The sequence below is a fragment of the Gregarina niphandrodes genome (assembly GCF_000223845.1).
Source record: "Gregarina niphandrodes unplaced genomic scaffold scaffold00018, whole genome shotgun sequence".
Taxonomy (NCBI): Eukaryota; Apicomplexa; class Conoidasida; order Eugregarinorida; family Gregarinidae; genus Gregarina; species Gregarina niphandrodes.
The window spans coordinates 28,435-47,836 of NW_011645787.1; the positions used below are offsets into that span (position 1 = coordinate 28,435).

Consider the following 19,402-nt stretch of genomic DNA (forward strand, 5'->3'; position numbering starts at 1 on the left):
ATGAACCTTCAGCAGGCTTGTGACGTATTGACAAAGGGTAACGCGAGCACGCAGGAAGTCTCTGCGGCGACCTCGATGCTAAATCAGAGCGACGCCTGCTTAGCCATCGAAGCGTTGGGTGGCATTGCTTTTAACAGTGGTGAAAGTGAGGCTCATCGCGAGGCTGCACTCGTCCTCTTGCGGCCGCGACTGGCCAGCTGGGACCCGGCCATGGCGGTACCATTGCACAACTCTATCGAGCCGGTAGTTTGTCGCTCTCTCGTTGACGAGGGTAATAACGCTATCCTCACGTGGCGAATTGCCACGTTAGCAGCCTCTTTGATTACTGGAGAGTATGGTCATAAATGGCAACAGCTTCGTAAAACCATCCAATTACTATTTCAAGGCCCAATTGTGCACCCTGAACTGTGCTTAACTCTAGTCAAGTCACTTTGTGAAGAAACTTCACAGGATGTTCGAACATACGTTGAATACATACTCAAAGTTATACACTATACCACTTCGACGGATAATAATCTCTCCGATAATAATCTCTCCGACAAGAATCTCTTCGACAATAATCTCTCCGACAAGAATCTTCACAGCAAACAGGATCTTCAGAATCATTTATCGGTTACCATCAATGCTATTCTCAAAGCTTGCCAACGACAAACCATTTGTGGAGTTAAGGTAGATAGCTCAGTCTTGAATGACGGAGGCAAAGTACCACCAGATATTTGCGAGATAGTGAAACCTCTTTTCTTCTACATGTTACAGAGGCTACAGAGCACCATTAATAATGGAGCATGGTCTATTGCTGGAGAGATGATGTCGCAGCTTACTGCTGCATGTGACTATGCTTATTCCCCTTTGTTTGTCTCTGTAGAGATTTTGGAGTGTTTGGAAAGCATTCGGGTTACGGTTACGGAGGTGAATGATACCTTGTTCATAAATCCAGAGGCCCCCAACGATTTAGTTGTTGGACTGTTACACCTAGCAGCGGTTGCTTGCATAGGAATCTTTAACCACACAGGAACGGTAATTGACCCGCGACTTGCAGCCGTGCATGAGCGTTTGTTGAGGTTCATGTTTATGTGCTTGTCGTCGAGTCCTTGTTCTCTACACACGTGTGCACACACGTGTGCACACACGTGTGCACACACTTGTGCGACGCAGCCGCACGAACTGGCGATGCAAGAATGGGCAATTCAGCGAGGGGATGTGGAGAGCTGTCTGTTGGATGCTAATTGTGACATGGACATGCTGGCCTACGAAGAATGGGATCGCCTTTTAAGTAATATCGAGGATGGTCGTTTGAAGAAAACATATATTGCAAGTTTCTGTGATCCATACTTGGCTCGTAACGCGGCAATTGAACACCAAGGAGCAGCGTTACTAGTGATCGGATTGTTGGTTAGCAACACAGATCAGTCTCAAGGCATCCTCAGTCGAGAAAGTCTGTCGAAACCTTTCCAGGCTTTTGAACGAGCCTTAGTAGATACCTTTCCTGGTCCACCTACTGGTCAAGTACGACCTATTAAGCAGGAATTTTTGTGTGCGAGATTTCGTTGGTCGGCTTTATGCTTCATCCAAGAGGTCTTTGATTCGTTCGGTGAAATTCTAGCGGAAGAGGACAAAGCTGTAAAGTTATTTCAACTAATGTGTGAAAGCTTAATGAAAGAATTTGTACCCAGAATTAAAGTGAAAATATTGATGAGTTTACATCAAGTGGCAGAGCTATGTAATCGTGTTCAAAACAGAGACTTTGAAACTGTAGCATCCCTATCATTTGAGACCTTATTATTGCCCTTAATTCAACGGTCAGCGGACACTGTTGCTTTAAACAGTTGCCGAGTATTGGGATCATTACAGCCTCTACAATTGACTCCCGCAACATTGCAGGTTGAGATTGTATTGCGAGAGGCTGAATATGCTTTGACCTCACAATTGCTCCCCACAGTCGGATCGAAGGTGGAACAGGTTTATGATATCTTGATGAAAAACTGTATGAGTGTTATCGATAACATCAAGTCACTACCCATGGCCGCAGCTCTCTCAGAAGGGGCCTTGGATCTTGCCAGTCGATTGATCGAGTGCCACGTGGCAAAGTGTGGTGACTCAAGTCGAGTTGATTCAAGTCGAGTTGATTCAAGTCGAGTTGATTCAAGTCGAGTTGATTCAAGTCGAGTTGATTCAAGTCGAGTTGTTGAAGACGCTAAAAGATTAGTACATCTTAGTATTGAGTTACAAAATCTGAAGCCACCTCCAGAACTGAACGACATCCGTACCGGGGTTGCCAGCCCCTCCTTCCAGACTACCTTGTTCCAAATCTTCGTACGATGTTTATCTAGCCTCAATCCGGCGGAGGTAAGGACAGAAATTCAACAGATGCTGTCGATTATACGTTCACGTCTTTTGGAAGAATCTCCAGTGGTGATAACACGACCCAATGAACTCGGTGTCACTACTTCTAGCTTGCCATCTGGCTTACCCTCTACTGCTGATGCGTTCGAAAAAAACATTCCAGACTGGATCGAAGATGATGATGCAACAAAAATACGTGTGGATAACAACGGTCGAGCTCAGATCATTTGTGTTAACAAAAATATTGTGGAACAGCATGTGGCTTGTTTATCTCTGCTAGAAGTGGCGTTTGACTATTATTATCTGGTCTTGAATCCCGAACAATTGACAGAAGTATTGAATATGGTTGGTGAGACTCTTTTGAATTCGGCCTTTCCAAGTATCAGAAAGGGTGCCGTCCAAATGTTCAACGCAGCTATGGGTGTCTTAGATACACGTCTATGTGAACTTGTGGTGGGTCAGGATGTTAGTTCAACAAGGTTGTTTGACTACCCTTTATCCAAACAACTTATCAGCCTTTGGCAAAGTATAATGAATGTTATGATTGCTCTATTCAATAAAGAGTCCATGGCTGTGGCAGATGACACAAGTACTCTTCTCTATGAGTTCGCCGATTGTTGCGACCCGATTCGAAATTTGTATCACCTCAGTGGAGGTCGTCACATCATTCCTTCCGATTCGGCTACAAGCCCGGTTGCACCACCAGGCTCAATGGCGACTGGATCTGAGACGGCTGCAATATCAGCGGTGGCCGGGTCAGCGGTGGCCGGGTCAGTGGTCACCGGGTCAGGGGTGGCCGGGTCAGCAATGGCCGGGTCAGGGGTGGCCGGAAACCCGGAAACGGAGTCGGATAAATTGCAGTTCTTGTTGGAAAGAATTTGCGAATGTTTAGACCGTATTCTGGCGCGTCATTCGTGTGCTGCCAGGACAAACGAGGAACGTTTTGCGGTGTTGGCTGACTCAGTAATGCAGGTGTTGACTCGCCTGTTTAAAGGCTTCGGGTTGGCGTTAACGAAGCCTTTTAATACTTGGTTGAGCAAGACGTTTGCAGTGTTCATGACATTACCTGAAGTGCATCCTGTGGCCCGTACTGCGGCCTTGGTGGTGTTTGGCAACATGTACGAGCAGGGATATAAAGATACAAATGGTCTACAATTTCTGCAATTGTGCCTGGCTTTAGCTCGACCGGAGGAATTGGATCCGATTATTGCGGCGGATTTGGCGTGCAAGATGCCCGTCCCGAATCGCTCCGGTGAGGCGGATGACGTGACGTTAATGATGCGTTCTCTGGCGGTACTAAAGACGCAATATACGGCCACTTCCGACCCAGCCAACGACCATGAATTTGTCCAAGAATTTCTGGACCATTATCAAGGTGAGGTCATGCGCATCCAAGCAAGCTGCTACTGTATAGGTGTAATGGCCGAATGCCTTTCTGCAGACGATTTCAAGACTCATCTGCCAACCATTAACAATGTCTTCACCACTCTCATCAACCATCCACTTGCCGCACTCGACTGCCGTAGAGTCATACTAGACTGTCTTGGCTGCGCCACACTACGCATATTCACACAAATGCCCGTCCTATTCCATACAGGCAATCTCTCCCTCTTCAACACACAAGGACTTGTCACACTACTCAACACAATCTTCCCTCTACTCGAAGACACAGACGACGCCCAAACCGCTAACGACATCTTGCTACGTTGGGTACTAGCTGATGAGAACGTCATACACTCCCCGGACCTTGGCAAAGCGGTATGCACACACACACACCCCTTGCGTTGTCCTTAACCTACCGTGTGCTTATTACCTACGACACACTTTTACCTCCACGGAAGTACTTTTACCTCCACGGAAGTACTTTTACCTCCACGGAAGTACTTTAAATGCAACTTTGTCGTAGATACTGAGAGTGTTGGATGAACTGGCGGACCAGGAGAGCTTTGAAAACTTGGTTTCCTTCCAAGCCAGGACAACAGGAGCCGTGAAAATTGCGAGGGAGAAACTTCAAAACATCTGTCAGTAAATTGTTCATGCGAGGAATTCAGCGTCTTATTTGGGACAACCCGAGCAAACGTGCGTTATGAACAACGTATGTGTGCACACACGGCCATGAACATTTATGGCCATGGGTCATTTTTTCTTTCTTTAGAAGGTGACTGTGAGGAAGGCGCCTCCCTTTAGGGCGCCTAGAGTTACGCCTCCCCCTAGAGTTGCGGTTCCCTCTTCAGGGCTGCACGTCCCTAGGTTGCGCAAGTATTCCTCTAGGGTTGCGCCAAGTATTCCTCTAGGGTTGCGCCAAGTATTCCTCGTCTTCTGTATTTGATCCGGAGCGGTCGGTGGATTGTTGATCATAAGATGAGTGGTCGCTTGATCGTCGACCTTGTGTTTGGTTTCGAGTATCACGTTGTTGAACATTACTCGATGGTGAGTGACTAGTATGTCGGTGTCGAGATGGTGAGCGAGTGGAGACGTTTCTGCCACTGGGTGATCGTCTGTTGGGTGATCGTCTGTTGGGTGATCGACTGTTGTGTGGAGTGGGTGGTTGAGTGCTTGCCGTGTCTTGGGGCTCATTTCCTGGTTTAGCATAGAGAACTTCCTTTTCAAATAATTGTTCAGCGTCCACTCTAGCGGATGCGTAAGCGAGTATAAGAGTAGCCATGGCGCAGATCATACAAAGTTGTATGATAGAGAATGGTGCGTTGGGTAGTACGAGAGGTGAGATGGTGTACGTAACAAGTATGGCGAGTGAGACGGCGAGAGTCTTGAATATGGAGTTGAGACGTTTGACAACGGCGATAACCAGCCAGCATTTTAGTAAGTCGAAACATAGCATGGTCCAGACACCGGAGTGGAAGTTGCCGAAGGGGAAGATCGACCATTGACCAGCGTAGGTGATCTCAAAGGGCACGACTGTAGCACTGATTAGTAGCCCCGTGAATCGGTTCTGGCCAAGGGCAATGAAGAAGGGTGCATTTCGTTGTTTCATCTTAAACTCGCAATGACTACCACCCGCCACATTCGCTATCATGACAAGGTATACGACCACAAGGGCATAGTAGGAAGGGATGTTGATCTCCTGCAAGCCTCGTGAAGAGAAAGCAAGAATGGTCAGACTAATACCAGTCAATGAACACCACTGCGTCACGGTCACGGTTTGACCAAGAAAGAGTTTGGCAAAGAGAACTGTGAACAAAAGTTTGGTCTGAGACATGACCTTCCATAAGCCAGGGTCCACCTGGACTTGCATCCGGAGATTAATCACATCTGATGCCGCCACAGCTAGCAAACTCGGTAGACAATCAACGACGCCCTGAAGCGAGAAGATCTCCTTAATACGTCTTGGGTCTATAAAGAAACCAGTTGCAACACACGCCACTAAGGTGGAGAGAAAGTACTGCAATACATAGGGCATTCTCGGTATGTATTCAATGCTCTTAACACTTCCCGAACCCATCACGGCCAACTGGTCGGCAATAGACGATACACCCATCACCACCACTGTTACGACGAACAGTAGCATGTCCACAAACGGTTGATGCTCCTTCAATTCCTTCCGGCTGAGGTTTTTAACCACATCATTATTCAACAAAGTCCTCCGTGCCAACTCACGACGCTCAAACGATACCGGTACATACACTTGACGAGCCGCCATCTGCTCCACATCCGTTAAACCACTCATGATATTTAGTCCCCTACGATCCACTCCAATGTCCGAACGACGACGCTGGTACCCACGAACTTCCTCCTCCAAACACGAACTCAATCGCGGAGCAACCACGTCCACTGTACCGTATCGTACCCGCATCAGCAAACCATGCACCTCCTATTTTGTCACCCGGTAAACGGCACCGGTAAACGGCACTAGTGATAGGTTACGGTGCGTAGTGATAGGTTACGGTGCGTAGTGATAGGTCACGGTGCGTAGTGATAGGTTACGGTGCGTAGTGACAGGTTACGGTGCGTAGGAGTAGGTTACGGTAGGTAGGTCATGGTTGGATGAGGGTGGCGTAGAGCGTAGGTTCTCCTTCTTCTAGGAAGCAGGTAAGCAGGGGTAGGATGAAGCCCCAGGCTGCATACATTTCGTGCTCCTCTTGGACACGGTGTATGGCGAGCGAGGTGGGGTTCACGAGGTACACGGCCGCGCGGCCGGTGCTATGCAGAAAGGTGTCCGCCTCCGGAACCGTTCCGACCGGTGAATTGGGGGGCGCACCCGCCTGTGCGAGGATCTGCGCGTACTGCGCGTCCTCCGCCGCCTCCTTAGCCAACGTCTCGTACACCGCCAGCTGCACTGGCCGCAACGTATTTGTGATCGTCGACGGTAACTTGGGCCCGCTCACACACGGGTCGCGTGGCAAACTGCGCATCATCGTCAAGTACGGGGATAAATCCGGATAATACAACTACAGTAACATCAGAGTGGCACCCCTTGTGGTGTCACCCCTTGTACTGATACCCCTTGTAGTGGCACCCCTTGTAGTGGCACCCCATGTGGTGTCACCCCTTGTAGTGGCACCCCTTATAGTGGCACCCCTTGCACAGTGGCCCGGACAAACTATGTGGTGAAGTCGACTTACGACTTTCCAATGTTTAAACCATTTCTTCAGCGTCAAGTAAAGTTCCGCGACTCGCAACTCGGAGCCGGGTCGCACTGCCCCCTGCACCCCGATGTTGACCACCCGGTAATCCATGTCGCCCATGGTGTCCAATCGCAGTCGCTTTCGCATCCAACTCAGGTAGTCATCACCTGCTTCCGGAGTGTCCGCAATTGCCACCAAAGCGCCGGTGTTAGCGTACGCGATCGCACAACCTCCGGCGCCCAAGTTAGACCGCTTCGGACCGTGGCATATAAGCGCGTTTCTCTACACTCGCACAACATCATACATACCACGTGTGTGTGGCCACGTGTTTGTGGGGAGGGGGGCGCATTATTTGTGTAGGGTATTCATCAGTGTGCGTTCAACCGGAGCGTGCGTTAAAACCGGACATAGTTTGCGTACTCGTCGATCCATGAAGAAGCATTCCGATCCCTTTTTGAGCGCGGCCTTGTTAAAGTTGCACCGACCAGTACCTGTAAAGGACTCCACTGCGAACCGCCGTGCCTCCACTGAGAAAGGAAATCGCTGACCGTCCTGAGCGGGCGGAGTGGGGTTCCCTCCGTTCATGTTCGGCGTCACCATTCCAGAAGGACTCGCCGTTCCCCCCTGCTGCGAACCATTGGGCTGGCCTGAAGTGGGCTGTTGGCCGCCCGACGACTGCTGCTGTCCTGCACCGGATCCAGGAGGCAGCTGGCCAGGACTGGGCCCAGGAGGCATTTGACCCGGTCCAGGTGGCATTTGACCTGGTCCAGGGGGCATTTGACCCGGTCCAGGGGGCATTTGGCCCGGTCCCGGCATCTGGCCTGGGGGCATGCGGTTAGCCATAGGTCCGTGGTTCGATCCCGGACCTTGCCCCATGGCTTGCATCATGCCCATTGTATTGGAGCCTCCTCCGCCCGGCTGGCCCATGCCTCCGAGGTGGCCGCCGGAGCCTATGCTCATTGGACCCAACGGCCCGCCCTGAGATGACATCCCGGCCATCTGCATCATGCCCGGCGGCATTCCATGCATCGCTCCTGGATGCATGACCCCTGGCGGTACCTGGGCGGGATTCATGAACATTCCTGGGCCCATCATTCCTTGTTGGTTGTACGGCATGGGTCCACCAGACATGGGACCACCAGGCATGGGACCACCGGACATGGGACCACCGGACATGGGACCACCAGGCATGGGACTACCGGACATGGGGCCACCGGACATGGGACCACCGGACATGGGGCCACCGGACATGGGACCACCAGACATGGGACCACCAGACATGGGTCCACCAGTCCCTGAGTTAATGGCCATCATTCCGGGCATATTGTTACCGAGAGGCTTCATGGGTGGTCTCCCCCTCGCGTTCATGGCCATGGCTAGGTGTGGTGGAATGCCGCTTGGTTGAGGTCCAGACTGTTGCGAGCCAGGGTGGGGGGGTCCGGGATGTTGTGGTCTATTGCCTGGCTGCATCTTGGTTTGGGTGGTTTTTGTTGGGAAAAGCGGCAGCCGTCCGGGTTCGAATTTGTGGCATGCGGTTGGCTAGCTCTAGGTCGGTGGTTCGAGTCCGGATCTTGCCTTATGTGGATCTTGCCTTGTGTGGATCTTGCCCCACGCGGATCTTGTCCGAAAATAGCTACTCGGTACTGGTGATGGTTGATGGGTTGACGGGTTGCTGGGTTAGAAAAAGTTAGAATCTGACGGTGGCGCCTCGGCGTACAGCCTTTTCAAGAAAGGCGTTGAGTTTGAGTGTAGCTTGACCTTTAAAGGTTTCGGAAGTGAATGGCATTATAGCGCATGCGTCAGTGGATGTGGAGAGTGTATCGATAGCAGCAGGTGCGGCAATTTTTTCCATGGTCATGTCCGGCCTATGGAATACTAGTATAGCTCTTCGTGGAAGGAGTGTGTTAAACTCGGGAGTGAGTTCAACTTCGCCCCGCAAAGCCCAACACTGTTTGAAGAAGACGGCAATGGCCTTAGCTTGGTTGATCCAGTCAGTCTTGATATTTCGTCCACACTGGAATGGTTGGTTGTTGAGTTTGAGGTCGTCGATTTCGTCAGTTATACGAAGGAAAGCGACGGTACCTTGTGGTTTGGCAGCACCACCCTTGACCCACTTAGCGGCCAGTGTGCCTCCTGAGATTTGTGAGTAAATCAGGGCAAACCCATCATTGCCCTGCATCCGTGTTTGGGCAGGGGGTAACGATGCAGGATCCTCCTCCGCCTTACTACCAGGCTTCCGTACCACTCCCTCGGGCTCATCACCGCCACCTAACACAAACGGCTTCGCACTGTTGTCCGGTACCAGTGGTGCTGCCGGCGGCGATAACCCTGCAGGCGTTCCTTCCGATACATCTGGTGCAACCGGAACCTCACTCACTGCAGGCGCTTCTAACGATACCGGCGACGGCGGTGGAGCAGCAGACGGCGAGTCGTCATACAATCCCGCCACCGGCTCCGCACTTGGACCTTTCGTCGGCGGTGAAGGCGCACCCCCTCCATCCGCAGGACCAACCTCGCCCGCTACCTCTTGACGCTCCAACTCCCCCTCCGCACCCGCCTCAATCTCCAACTGATTCTCATACGGCGTCACGTCCTCGGAACAACAATTCCCCATTAAATGTGCGAACTGTACACAAATCACATGCATCCCCCAACGGGCTGCCAAAAGGGCGGCGGAACCAAGTTACCCGTTCACACACCACAAGTTCACACACCACAAGTTCACACACCACAAGTTCACACACCACAAGGTCACCCACCACAAGGTCGGTCACCGACTCTCGCTCGTCGCTGCCGCTGAGGAGTCAGCGCCTTCCTCCACTGCCTTCTTCTTCATCTCCGCCAGACTCTGTTCAGCCTCGGCGGCTTCCTGCTTCGCCTTTAGGTCCTGGGTCAACTTGTCCGCATACGCGTCTGCCATAAAAGTAGAAACGATGAGGCGGAAACGCGAGGAAGTGGAGAGGAAGGGGGGGGGGGGTGACAGGTAAGAGGGTGAGAGGGTGAGAGGGTAGTGTTATAGTACTGTACTGTTTCTCCAGTTTGCGATAATACGATGCATTGAGAAGTGCAAGTTGTACTTTTTTATCCTCAGGTTGATTGAGAATTTGAGTGGCTAATACGTCGATGGGGCTCTTATCATTATCGGCGGCTGTGCCCACAGAAAGTTCAAGTGCAGATACTCTGCTGGTACATTCATTCTGTTTCCCTGCCTTAGCATCTGCGGAGTACTTAACAATTCGTTTCCAGGCTTCGAATGATAGCATTGTGTCTCCATCGATCTCGACAATCACGGCAGGTTGGTCTTTACGATCTGGGAATAGAAGGTCATGGTATGCTCGATAGAGCTTTGTGACTTGCTTGATTCTGTTGACGGTTACGGTCTTCTCCGACAACTCTTTCGTTTCTAATGTCTTTGCCTCACTGCTCGTAGCCTTATCCACGTCCTCAAATTTTTGTTGCACTGCACTCAAGCTCTCTCCCAAGGACTGCTCCGCTGCACGAGCTGCTAGCTCGTCGCTTAATGTCTGCTTCACCGATGCCTCCAGTTGTTCCCCCGCTTTCTGCGATTGATAATCAGCCAACAAACTAGGCCCTTTACTCAAGTAATTCTGAGCTATAGACAACAACGAATCCGGAATCGCAAACACTCCTGTCAAAAGAACGAATAAACGCAGCATCCACACGCGTGTGTGTGAAACACACACACACACACGTGTTTCCAGCCTTGCAACACGCCCGTGGATCTACAAACTGAAGTCATGCGGCGAAACTTACAACACCTGCTGACTACACATTGCCACGTATTGTTAATCAGACCGGTTGATGAAAGAAAAATTGAAAGATCACCAGTCCTCAAAATCACTATAAAGAAACTAATACAACAAGTGGGATTTGAACCACAGCGGTGTAAAACGTGTGGGTATAAAGTGTAGCTGGAGTGTAGCTGGGGTGGATTGTCTTTATGTCAGGACGTTAATTGAGTGACGGTGGGGTGTGAGCCGCCTTACATTCTGGGGCTAGCCCTCAAGGGTGTTTCAATATGCGTTCCAGTGGCATTAACGTAAGCAAATTGGATCTCTTCCGAGCTGAAACAGTCGTACTTGCTGTTTATTTTGAAGCACTTGATAAGCAACTCTTTGGCTTCCTCAAGGCTCATCTCTTTGACGTCCTTCACATTGCGCAAGTGCGGTACACTGAAGTAGTGACCCAGTCCTGTCGTCCACAAATCCTCCTTCAAAGAGGTAGCCCACATATCGCAAGATCCCAAGAAGAAATCTTTACCGTTATTACCATCACCAATCACCACCATGTTCGTCCAATACGGATTCATCTTATTACGTTGATTATAGATCATCCTTGATAATAACGAATGATACTCCTCAGCCGACTTGGTTATATCATCCCCCATCATTTCATCCTTTAGACTTAAATAACGAAGAATGACTTAGGCATTATGGGGCCAGTAATCGGGTACAGTAATTGAGTACGGATAAGGAGTGTGATGTATCTTACTGAACGCTTTGCAAATATTCTCCTAGATGTTGAAGATCCGCATGATCGCCAGAACAAGCTATTACACATCTATCACCGATCTTAACCAATCGCTCTTTAGAAAATTCACGACCGCTGTGACCAGCACTAACTAAACAGGAAGAAAGGATAGTACGATGATATAGTAGGACAATACCAGTCGGTACCTGGACAATACCTATACCTGGACAATACCTATACCTGGACAATATCTGTTGCAGTGTTGTTTTTTTACTTAATGTATCAGTGCCCATAAGAACTCCATCCCTGTACTTTACCGCCAAGACACTACTGCCCACGAACGTAGGGTTTAAGGTTCTAACCTGCGGTTTGGGGTCCTGAGGAAGTAGTTGAAACTCCATATTTGTGGGTAAAAAAAAACAAGTTATATTCAGACCGATATCAACTACAGAAAAAGGATAAGTACCGGTCATGAGCCGCACCAGCAGCAATTACTGTTATCGGAACGTTCACGAGCCGCGCGGATCGTGAACACACACGCGTGTTTGATTGCTATTTCGTTGCTTCTATTTCCGTCGCTCTGTTGCCTCTTGGCGGGGGCGTTTCCTTGGCAGGGGCGTTTCCTTGGCAGGGGCGTTTCCTCTTAGTCTAGGAGCCAGCTTTTGCAGTTTCCTCTGCACTTGCAGCATTTGCAGCCAGCGAAGTGGCCCGTCTTGGGATTGGCTGGTTCTCCAGGGAGGGCTTTTTTGTCGCGGCCTCCGGCTAAAGGTGACTGCATCAACGGTTCGACCGCGCCAGGTCTCGGCGCGTAGTTGACGACAACGGGCGTCCGCTCCGCGGTGCTCAGACGCTCGGTCGTGGGCGGCGGTGCTGCTAACGTCCTTCCCGTAAGGGGACCTACACCCTGCGTAGTCGTAACCGTCGTCGTCACTGGGCCTGATGTACGCGTCAAGGTCGTCTTCGACGTACCCCCCGTAAAAGATCTTTCCGCTAACGACCGTTCCGCAAAAGGCCGCTCCGACCCACTAGTCCATGCGGCGTACGCGTTAGTGGGAGTCGCCTCACCTGTGTTAATATACGCCATCGACGCAGGAGCTGTGGATGAGACAGCAGGCACCGAATAGCGGTCCCCGGTAGGACGGTCCAGAGAGGGACGGCCGAGCGACGGGCGGTCGAGAGAATAGGAGGCCGCTTGGAAGCTCTGCTGGGTTGAACTTGCTTGGAGATTAGAAATGTTCTGGAACTGGGAGGATGTTTGGACGGAGGACTTGCCCTGACCCTGGAGTGCAGAGTTTTGGAGTCTGGAGGAGTGGTAGACTTCACCCAGAGATGGATGATGTTCTTCGTTAGATTGGAACTGCGGGGGGTGTTGTTTCTCGCCGTCACCAGCCTTGCCCTCGCCTTCGATAACGCGTTTCTGGCGAGTTGAAATCGGCGGGTAAGTCGTGGGTCGCGAGTCCCGAGAAACGATATGCGCACCTTCCCTCGTCGTGCCTGGATGCTGAGGTCGGGGTACGAGCTGCTCTACACTGTTCGTGCTATACGCACGCTCCCTCTCTCGTTCTCTTTCGCGGTCTCTGGAGTCCCGCACAACTTGGGGCCGGCCGAGTTCCGTCATCGTGTCCTCGATCTTGAGCATCGCGGGCGGGCGCGACATGTACTGCTTATCCACCGGCCGACCCACTTCCATGACCATCGGAGGACTGGTCGGGTGTTGCTGGTTCTGGCTCTGTTGGCGGATCTCAAAAGCCGCCTGCGAACGCCCGTGACTCAGGCTGCGCCGCTCTTGGTAAGCAGCCGTCCGGACACCAGAGGTGACGCCAGGGGTGTAGTCGTAACCAACCTTGGAGGTGTAGCCGCGCCCGGAACTGAGGCCGGAACTGAGGCCGGAACTGAGACCGGAACCGAGTCCGGAACCGAGTCCGGAACCGAGTCCGGAACCGAGTCCGGTACCGAGTCCGGTACCGAGTCCGGTACCGAGGCTCCTGTGGCCTTGGGCGAGGTTCGTAGCCATTTCGGCGGAGGCGACTATAGCCGGGCTGGTGGTCGTGGAGGGCCAGGTGGTCGCGGTCGTAGCCAAACGCGCCGACTGCACCGCCCCGACCGCGACGGGCGGCGACGTCACGACCTTCGCGGATCGACTCGACGCCGGCGGGAGCTGTACCGCCTCCTGTACCGCCTGCTGCGCACCCACCAGCGACTGGTGTGTGTAAACTTGCTGGCTGCGCGCCAGCAACAAGGACGCGATCGGGTTATTCATTTTTTGGACACAACTGTTTTCGAACCCACGACTGTTTTCGAACCCACGACTGTTTTCGAACCCGCGATTGTTTTCGAACCCGCGATTGTTTTCGAAGCCGCGACTACCGCGATTGTTTTCGAGCCCGCGACTACCCCAGTGGCGACCCGCTTGGGGGTGCCAGCGCGCGTGGGCATGTGGCTGGTAAATCGCGTGTGCACACACGTGTTTGGGTCATTTATTTCGTTTGTTTGACTGCTTGATTCCAGGTTGTGTATGCGGAACGTTCGCCGACGAGTGCGGGCTGAGGTGCTGGGGTGTCGGAAGCAGCTGGAGCCTGACGACGTGGCCGGTTGGCGTGTTTATGTGGATAAAGTGACACGGGCATTACTTCGTGGGCGACTGCGTTCGTTCACCTTCCATCAACTCGATAACCCTCAAGTGCTCGCCCATCTGGTTAGCCTCGCTGAACAGCGGGGTCTGTCCGTGCTCGCCGGACGCCATGGCAAAAACTCTTACCGAATCATCCCCCGTTCGGCACTGCTCCTGCTCCATCGAGCGCGCAAAAGCGGCCGACCCGTCCTCGTTGCCGTAGACTTTACAACGGTGGAGATCCGACCTGCGATGGACTCCTCCCGCTCGCAATCTTATTTGGACAGCTCAGTGATGAGCAGCCAAAGCCCAGCACCCTCAGATGACCATGTATCGGTCGCCCCTGTGGCCAAGCATGACTGCGGCAATAAACCTTTTTTGACAGCAACTCGGAACCCGAGGTCGCGGGATCGAGTCACGCGGGATCCAGTCACGCGGGATCCAGTCACGCGGGATCGAGTCACGCGGGATCCAAGGTCGCCGGAGGAACCGAATTCGACCTACACCATTCGCTCGGAGCAGGAGCTTAAACGGGTCCGCACCCTAGCCAAGTTACTTAACGTACAGGTCCTCGAACCAGTCGACCTTTGTCCCTGTCGATGTGTGACCCAACCTCGCACACTTCTATTGGTTGGGCCCACCGCCCGGCTCGGCGAGCCGTGTCTCTGTACGGGCTACCAGACGGAGAATTGCTTGTTCAACAACCTGCTTTACCGCATCTATAAGCTGCTCAAGTTCCTGAATCGCTAACCACATCTTCCGAGCGGACCTTCGAAACCGCCGGCCGGTTCCCTGTGAATGAGGTTGCTCCACCTCGACGTTATTTTGGACGAAGTCTAACGAAGTCTCCTTCCTACAAACAGTATAATGGTTGATGGCGCAGTGCAATTTTGCGTCATTATTAATCTCGTGTTTTTTGCTGTAGCTAATGGTATGAATTGGAGCACCTTTCACTGAGCAACTAACTGTCGTAATGCTGCTTGGACAGAGGTGTGTGTGTGGTGTGTGTGTGTGGTGTGTGTGTGTGGTGTGTGCGTGTGGTATATTTGAGTGTGTAGTTGGACATTAATTTGTTGCGAGAGGACCGTGGTGGTAACCCGGAGGTTGTTCGAGAGAGTGAGAAGCGTCGTGGTCGTTCAGGTAGCATAGTAGACAAAGTGTTGAGTTTGGATGGAGCGTGGGTGAAGGCGCAATTTGCGGTGGATTGTGCGAAGCGGGATGCGAATGGGGCGGCTAAGCGAATTGGTATTAAGAAGAAGGAGGGTGCGTGTGAAGAGGAGTTGGTATCGATAATGGCGGAAGCTGCGGAATTAAAGAAGAAGATTCCGGAGGCAGAGGCGGCCGCAAGCAAGTTGTTATCTGAGCGGGATACGTTGATGCACCGGATAGGGAATGTAGTGCATGAGTCAGTACCGACGAGCAATGATGAAGCTAACAATGCTGTGTTACGGACCTGGGGTGAGTTACCTAAGCCGGTATTAGCACGTAAGGCACACCACGAGATCTTGGAGGCGTTGGATGGCTTCGATATGAAGAAAGCTAACGACGTTGCCGGTCATCGTGCCTACTATCTGAAGGGATATGGTGCCATGCTTAACCAAGCACTCTTCCAGTACGGTCAGAGTTTCCTCCGCAAGAAAGGCTACACCACGATTCAGACGCCGTATTTCATGAAACGAGATTTCATGACCCTCGCTGCTGAACTCAGCGATTTCAACGAGACATTGTACAAAATACCAGCGACGACAGCAACAGCAGACGTGAAGGCGTGCGATGGCAAGGACGTGAGCGGTGGTAAGGACGTGAAGGCGTGCGACAGTAAGGTGAGTGACAAAGAGTCTGGGGAGGATCTGTTCTTGATTGCAACGTCTGAGCAACCGTTGTGCTGTCTACATGCGAATGACTACGTGGAGCCACGAGATGTGCCAATTAGGTACTGTGGTATTTCCACATGTTTCAGGAAGGAGGCGGGAAGTCATGGGAAAGACATGCGGGGAATCTTTCGCGTTCATCAATTCGAGAAGGTGGAACAGTTTGTGGTGTGCGACCCAAAGGACTCCTGGGCCATGCAGGAAGAGATGATAGCAGCGTCAGAGGAGTTTTATCAGACGCTGAATCTGCCGTATCGCGTCGTAGCAATTGTTTCTGGCGCGCTTAATGATGCCGCCGCTCGCAAATATGACCTCGAAGCCTGGTTCCCCTCTTATGATGACTATCGTGAATTAGTCTCGTGCTCAAACTGTACAGACTACCAGGCCCGCGACCTGAGCATCCGCCTTGGTGCGCCCAAAATGAACGAACGTGAAAAAACTTATGTGCATCTACTTAACGGAACTCTCTGCGCTACCGAACGTACTATGTGCTGTCTCATCGAACACTGGCAAACAGAAGACGGTGTCACCGTCCCACCACCTCTAATTCCCTACATGGACGGACTCACTTTCCTCCCCTACAAGAAAAAGTAAAACTTGCCCAGACCACTTGTCCGACGTAACCTCACTGTGTGATACAACCGCTGTAGTCATACAGCTGACTACTACAACCTGACAAGCGCCACAACCTGACGAAAATCTCGCCGAGGAGGCCTGACTTTTTTGTACACTCAACCCAGACCGACTAACTCCACTTATTTACTCGGCCACTCCACAGATTTTGGCCGACAGATTTCTGCTTCCAACATTAGGCGACTAATTAACTATGGTCGTACTGACAATGACGGAATGTAGTCACTATGTTAAGCAGTAAGTAATACCTACCTTGTAATACCTACCTTGTAATACCTGGTGTTTCCCTTTGCCCTACGTACGTTGATTCCTCTTAACGTTGATTCTTTCCAGTTGTAACATCATCGCACCTTGTTGCTATATCGAATATGGATGTCGTCTGTGCCATGACGAGACTGAAGACCAGTAAGTTGATGGTGTATTTTGAATGGCTCTTTGCAGTATCTTGGACCGGTTTATGATCCGTGATGTGGTGTGTACTAAATGCAAGAAGAGACAGGAGAGGTCCGCGAGCTGTCAGGGATGCCGGCAGATCTTCGGGACGTATACTTGTCTAAAGTGCAATATCTGGGACTCAACGAAAGGGAAGCAAATCTACCATTGCGACGGTTGTGGAATTTGTCGCATAGGGCCCAAAGAAAACTACTTCCACTGCTACACCTGTAGCGCGTGCTTGCCCAAATCTGTACTAGAGAAAGGGCACAAGTGCCTCCGTAACCCACCCGCATCTTTGACATACAGCACTCTGTGTGCACACTCTGTAGTGATGCACACTCTGTAGTGGTGCACACACTGTGCGAAATACCCAGCCCATTTGTGTTCCCCAGCCCATTTGTGTTCCCCTTCCCACTTGTAATCAACCCCACGGTAGCCCAGGCAATGAAAAATGATTGCCCGATATGTTTGGAAGGCATGTTTGACAGTCAACGCTCATGTGTGCGCATGGAGCAGTGCGGTCACTTTGTGCACGCGGACTGTCTCGATCAGTATTGCAAACTGAATAGATATTTCGACGGGTCATGTGTCTACTGTCGGTGTAAGCCTGACAGTCCTTCTACCATTGGAGGTGTGCCGGGGCGAAACGGCCCCAACGATGACCTGTCCGATGACTACGACATGTCGGACGAGGACGTGCCGGAGGCTGGAGACTTGTCGGACGACGACGATGATATGTCGGACGACGACGATGATATGTCGGACGACGACGATGATATGTCGGACGACGTCGATGATATGTCGGACGACGACGACGATGTTGTAGAAGAAGATGAGACCCTGCAGGATGACCGTATACCGGACATGATGGATGGCATGTCGAATGGCATGTCGGATGGCATGTCGGATGACATGTCGGATGACATGTCGGATGGCATGTCAGGTGGCATCGAGGCCGAGTGGTCTGATGGAATGTCTGATGGAATGTCGATGGTCGACCGAATCACGCGGGAGGGAATGACTGAGGAAACTGCCGCGCTGATGCAAATTATGGATGTGTCGGAGATGCCGTTTTGCGGCGTGGGATGGGATGGGATGGACCTTGATAAGGTGGACCTCAGCGGTTCGGACCTCAGTGGTTCGGACGAGGGGAACGGCCAGGCAAGTGATAGCGACGGCGAAGACGTCTTGCACCAGGTCGCCGGTTCGAGTCCGGCCGCCCGCGCTGGCGACGTGAGGCTGCCGCTGGACAGCCCATCCGAGGTCCCGTATGGCGGGCTCCTGGACTTGGGAATGGACGAGCTTGCGCAGAGTGCTTGGCTTGACCAGGCGGATGATGATTGTTTTTCAGCGAGCAATTATGACGATGCCGGTTCCTACGACGACGGCTACAGCGACTATAGTTAGCATCTTCTTCTCCTCGTGGGTCTGTGGCACTCAAGCAGTGTGTGGCGCTCAAGTGCGGGTTGCTGCAGCTTGGCGGGATTTAAAAATTGGGTGTGCCCGGCATGTCCTCCTCGTATGCGCTTGATGCGTTGCTGACAGTAATAGAGACGTCCGATGCCTCGTTACCGGTGAACAGTCGTGATGACCAATTGTGTGCCGCGTTGTTGAATACTGAGCGGTCGAAGTTGCACGACCTGGTAGGTTTATTCTTGCATTCCCACGGGGTTTACGCGGATGAGAAGGACCATTTCGGGCCACCTAAATGGCAGTACAGTTCGGCAGAGCTGGATCACTTCGATTATTACGCGAGGAATGGTTGCCCGAATTGTGGAGCCGAGTTCCAGTTCCTTCTTGAAACTGACATCCCTCTCCAAGGACTCGCGCTCGCCTGCCAGACATGCGGACATCGATGCGCGCCAAGTAAGTGAATACACCGGTGTGCGCTCCAAGTAAGGACCCTGTGAATACACCAGTGTGTGCACAAGTGTGCGTGTGACAAACACACACTGTTTTGTAGTGCATACCGAGGGAGACTCGGAAAGTGTGGCAGATCGATTGGACCCGGAGTACATTGGCGGTCGTGGGGGGATATATTTGCGCGGCAGTCGGAAGATGCATGACTTTGGGCAGAATAACAAGAGCTGGTGGCAGAACTACTACCTACCCAAAAAGGTCCGCCACGAGCTGCAAGATCTTCTGAGCAACAACGAGCTGACCAGCAATAAAGGCCAACGAACCAAAGAAACCTGCGACGCCTGTGGCCACGACGAGGCATTCTTCACGACCTTCCAAGCACGCAGCGCCGATGAAGGAGCAACCATTCTCTACGAATGCACACGTTGCCATTCAAGAAAGACTTTCAACAACTAAACACCTTATAACAGCGACCAACTAAGCATCTGGGAAAATATAAGAGTGACCTGAGAGGGGTCCGGAGTCATCGTTGAAGGTGAAAGGGATTTGACACATCTGGAATTCAAAGCCTTGCA

General features: G+C 51.8%; 13 protein-coding genes across 13 annotated transcripts; 6 read left to right on the forward strand and 7 right to left on the reverse strand.

Moving 5' to 3' along the window:
- GNI_090800 (hypothetical protein) lies at positions 1-4,372 on the forward strand (the record flags this gene model as incomplete). Its single annotated transcript, XM_011132538.1, has 2 exons — positions 1-4,101; positions 4,250-4,372. The coding sequence occupies 2 exons, from the start codon at positions 1-3 to the stop codon at positions 4,370-4,372; spliced, it is 4,224 nt and encodes a 1,407-aa protein (XP_011130840.1).
- Positions 4,373-4,633: 261 nt separating this feature from the next.
- On the reverse strand, positions 4,634-6,028 carry GNI_090810 (nucleotide-sugar transporter; the record flags this gene model as incomplete). Its single annotated transcript, XM_011132539.1, has 1 exon — positions 4,634-6,028. One exon carries the CDS (start codon positions 6,026-6,028, stop codon positions 4,634-4,636), a length of 1,395 nt encoding a protein of 464 aa, XP_011130841.1.
- A 307-nt stretch (positions 6,029-6,335) lies between these two features.
- GNI_090820 (hypothetical protein) lies at positions 6,336-7,046 on the reverse strand (the record flags this gene model as incomplete). Its single annotated transcript, XM_011132540.1, has 2 exons — positions 6,336-6,749; positions 6,924-7,046. The coding sequence occupies 2 exons, from the start codon at positions 7,044-7,046 to the stop codon at positions 6,336-6,338; spliced, it is 537 nt and encodes a 178-aa protein (XP_011130842.1).
- A 228-nt stretch (positions 7,047-7,274) lies between these two features.
- On the reverse strand, positions 7,275-8,249 carry GNI_090830 (hypothetical protein; the record flags this gene model as incomplete). Its single annotated transcript, XM_011132541.1, has 1 exon — positions 7,275-8,249. The coding sequence occupies one exon, from the start codon at positions 8,247-8,249 to the stop codon at positions 7,275-7,277; it is 975 nt and encodes a 324-aa protein (XP_011130843.1).
- A 364-nt stretch (positions 8,250-8,613) lies between these two features.
- Positions 8,614-9,540, reverse strand: GNI_090840 (hypothetical protein; the record flags this gene model as incomplete). The annotated part of the gene is made up of 1 exon (XM_011132542.1): positions 8,614-9,540. The coding sequence occupies one exon, from the start codon at positions 9,538-9,540 to the stop codon at positions 8,614-8,616; it is 927 nt and encodes a 308-aa protein (XP_011130844.1).
- Positions 9,541-9,696: 156 nt separating this feature from the next.
- On the reverse strand, positions 9,697-10,603 carry GNI_090850 (hypothetical protein; the record flags this gene model as incomplete). Its single annotated transcript, XM_011132543.1, has 2 exons — positions 9,697-9,839; positions 9,949-10,603. The coding sequence occupies 2 exons, from the start codon at positions 10,601-10,603 to the stop codon at positions 9,697-9,699; spliced, it is 798 nt and encodes a 265-aa protein (XP_011130845.1).
- A 326-nt stretch (positions 10,604-10,929) lies between these two features.
- GNI_090860 (proteasome subunit beta type) lies at positions 10,930-11,818 on the reverse strand (the record flags this gene model as incomplete). Its single annotated transcript, XM_011132544.1, has 3 exons — positions 10,930-11,350; positions 11,439-11,568; positions 11,692-11,818. The coding sequence occupies 3 exons, from the start codon at positions 11,816-11,818 to the stop codon at positions 10,930-10,932; spliced, it is 678 nt and encodes a 225-aa protein (XP_011130846.1).
- A 242-nt stretch (positions 11,819-12,060) lies between these two features.
- On the reverse strand, positions 12,061-13,677 carry GNI_090870 (hypothetical protein; the record flags this gene model as incomplete). The annotated part of the gene is made up of 1 exon (XM_011132545.1): positions 12,061-13,677. The coding sequence occupies one exon, from the start codon at positions 13,675-13,677 to the stop codon at positions 12,061-12,063; it is 1,617 nt and encodes a 538-aa protein (XP_011130847.1).
- Positions 13,678-13,932: 255 nt separating this feature from the next.
- Positions 13,933-14,778, forward strand: GNI_090880 (hypothetical protein; the record flags this gene model as incomplete). Its single annotated transcript, XM_011132546.1, has 1 exon — positions 13,933-14,778. The coding sequence occupies one exon, from the start codon at positions 13,933-13,935 to the stop codon at positions 14,776-14,778; it is 846 nt and encodes a 281-aa protein (XP_011130848.1).
- A 178-nt stretch (positions 14,779-14,956) lies between these two features.
- GNI_090890 (seryl-tRNA synthetase) lies at positions 14,957-16,493 on the forward strand (the record flags this gene model as incomplete). The annotated part of the gene is made up of 2 exons (XM_011132547.1): positions 14,957-14,959; positions 15,087-16,493. The coding sequence occupies 2 exons, from the start codon at positions 14,957-14,959 to the stop codon at positions 16,491-16,493; spliced, it is 1,410 nt and encodes a 469-aa protein (XP_011130849.1).
- Positions 16,494-16,725: 232 nt separating this feature from the next.
- Positions 16,726-16,941, forward strand: GNI_090900 (CHY zinc finger protein; the record flags this gene model as incomplete). The annotated part of the gene is made up of 2 exons (XM_011132548.1): positions 16,726-16,769; positions 16,866-16,941. The coding sequence occupies 2 exons, from the start codon at positions 16,726-16,728 to the stop codon at positions 16,939-16,941; spliced, it is 120 nt and encodes a 39-aa protein (XP_011130850.1).
- A 470-nt stretch (positions 16,942-17,411) lies between these two features.
- On the forward strand, positions 17,412-18,374 carry GNI_090910 (RING finger protein; the record flags this gene model as incomplete). Its single annotated transcript, XM_011132549.1, has 1 exon — positions 17,412-18,374. The coding sequence occupies one exon, from the start codon at positions 17,412-17,414 to the stop codon at positions 18,372-18,374; it is 963 nt and encodes a 320-aa protein (XP_011130851.1).
- Positions 18,375-18,475: 101 nt separating this feature from the next.
- On the forward strand, positions 18,476-19,283 carry GNI_090920 (putative RNA polymerase; the record flags this gene model as incomplete). Its single annotated transcript, XM_011132550.1, has 2 exons — positions 18,476-18,833; positions 18,931-19,283. 2 exons carry the CDS (start codon positions 18,476-18,478, stop codon positions 19,281-19,283), a joined length of 711 nt encoding a protein of 236 aa, XP_011130852.1.
- Between the last annotated feature and the right edge of the window lie 119 nt (positions 19,284-19,402).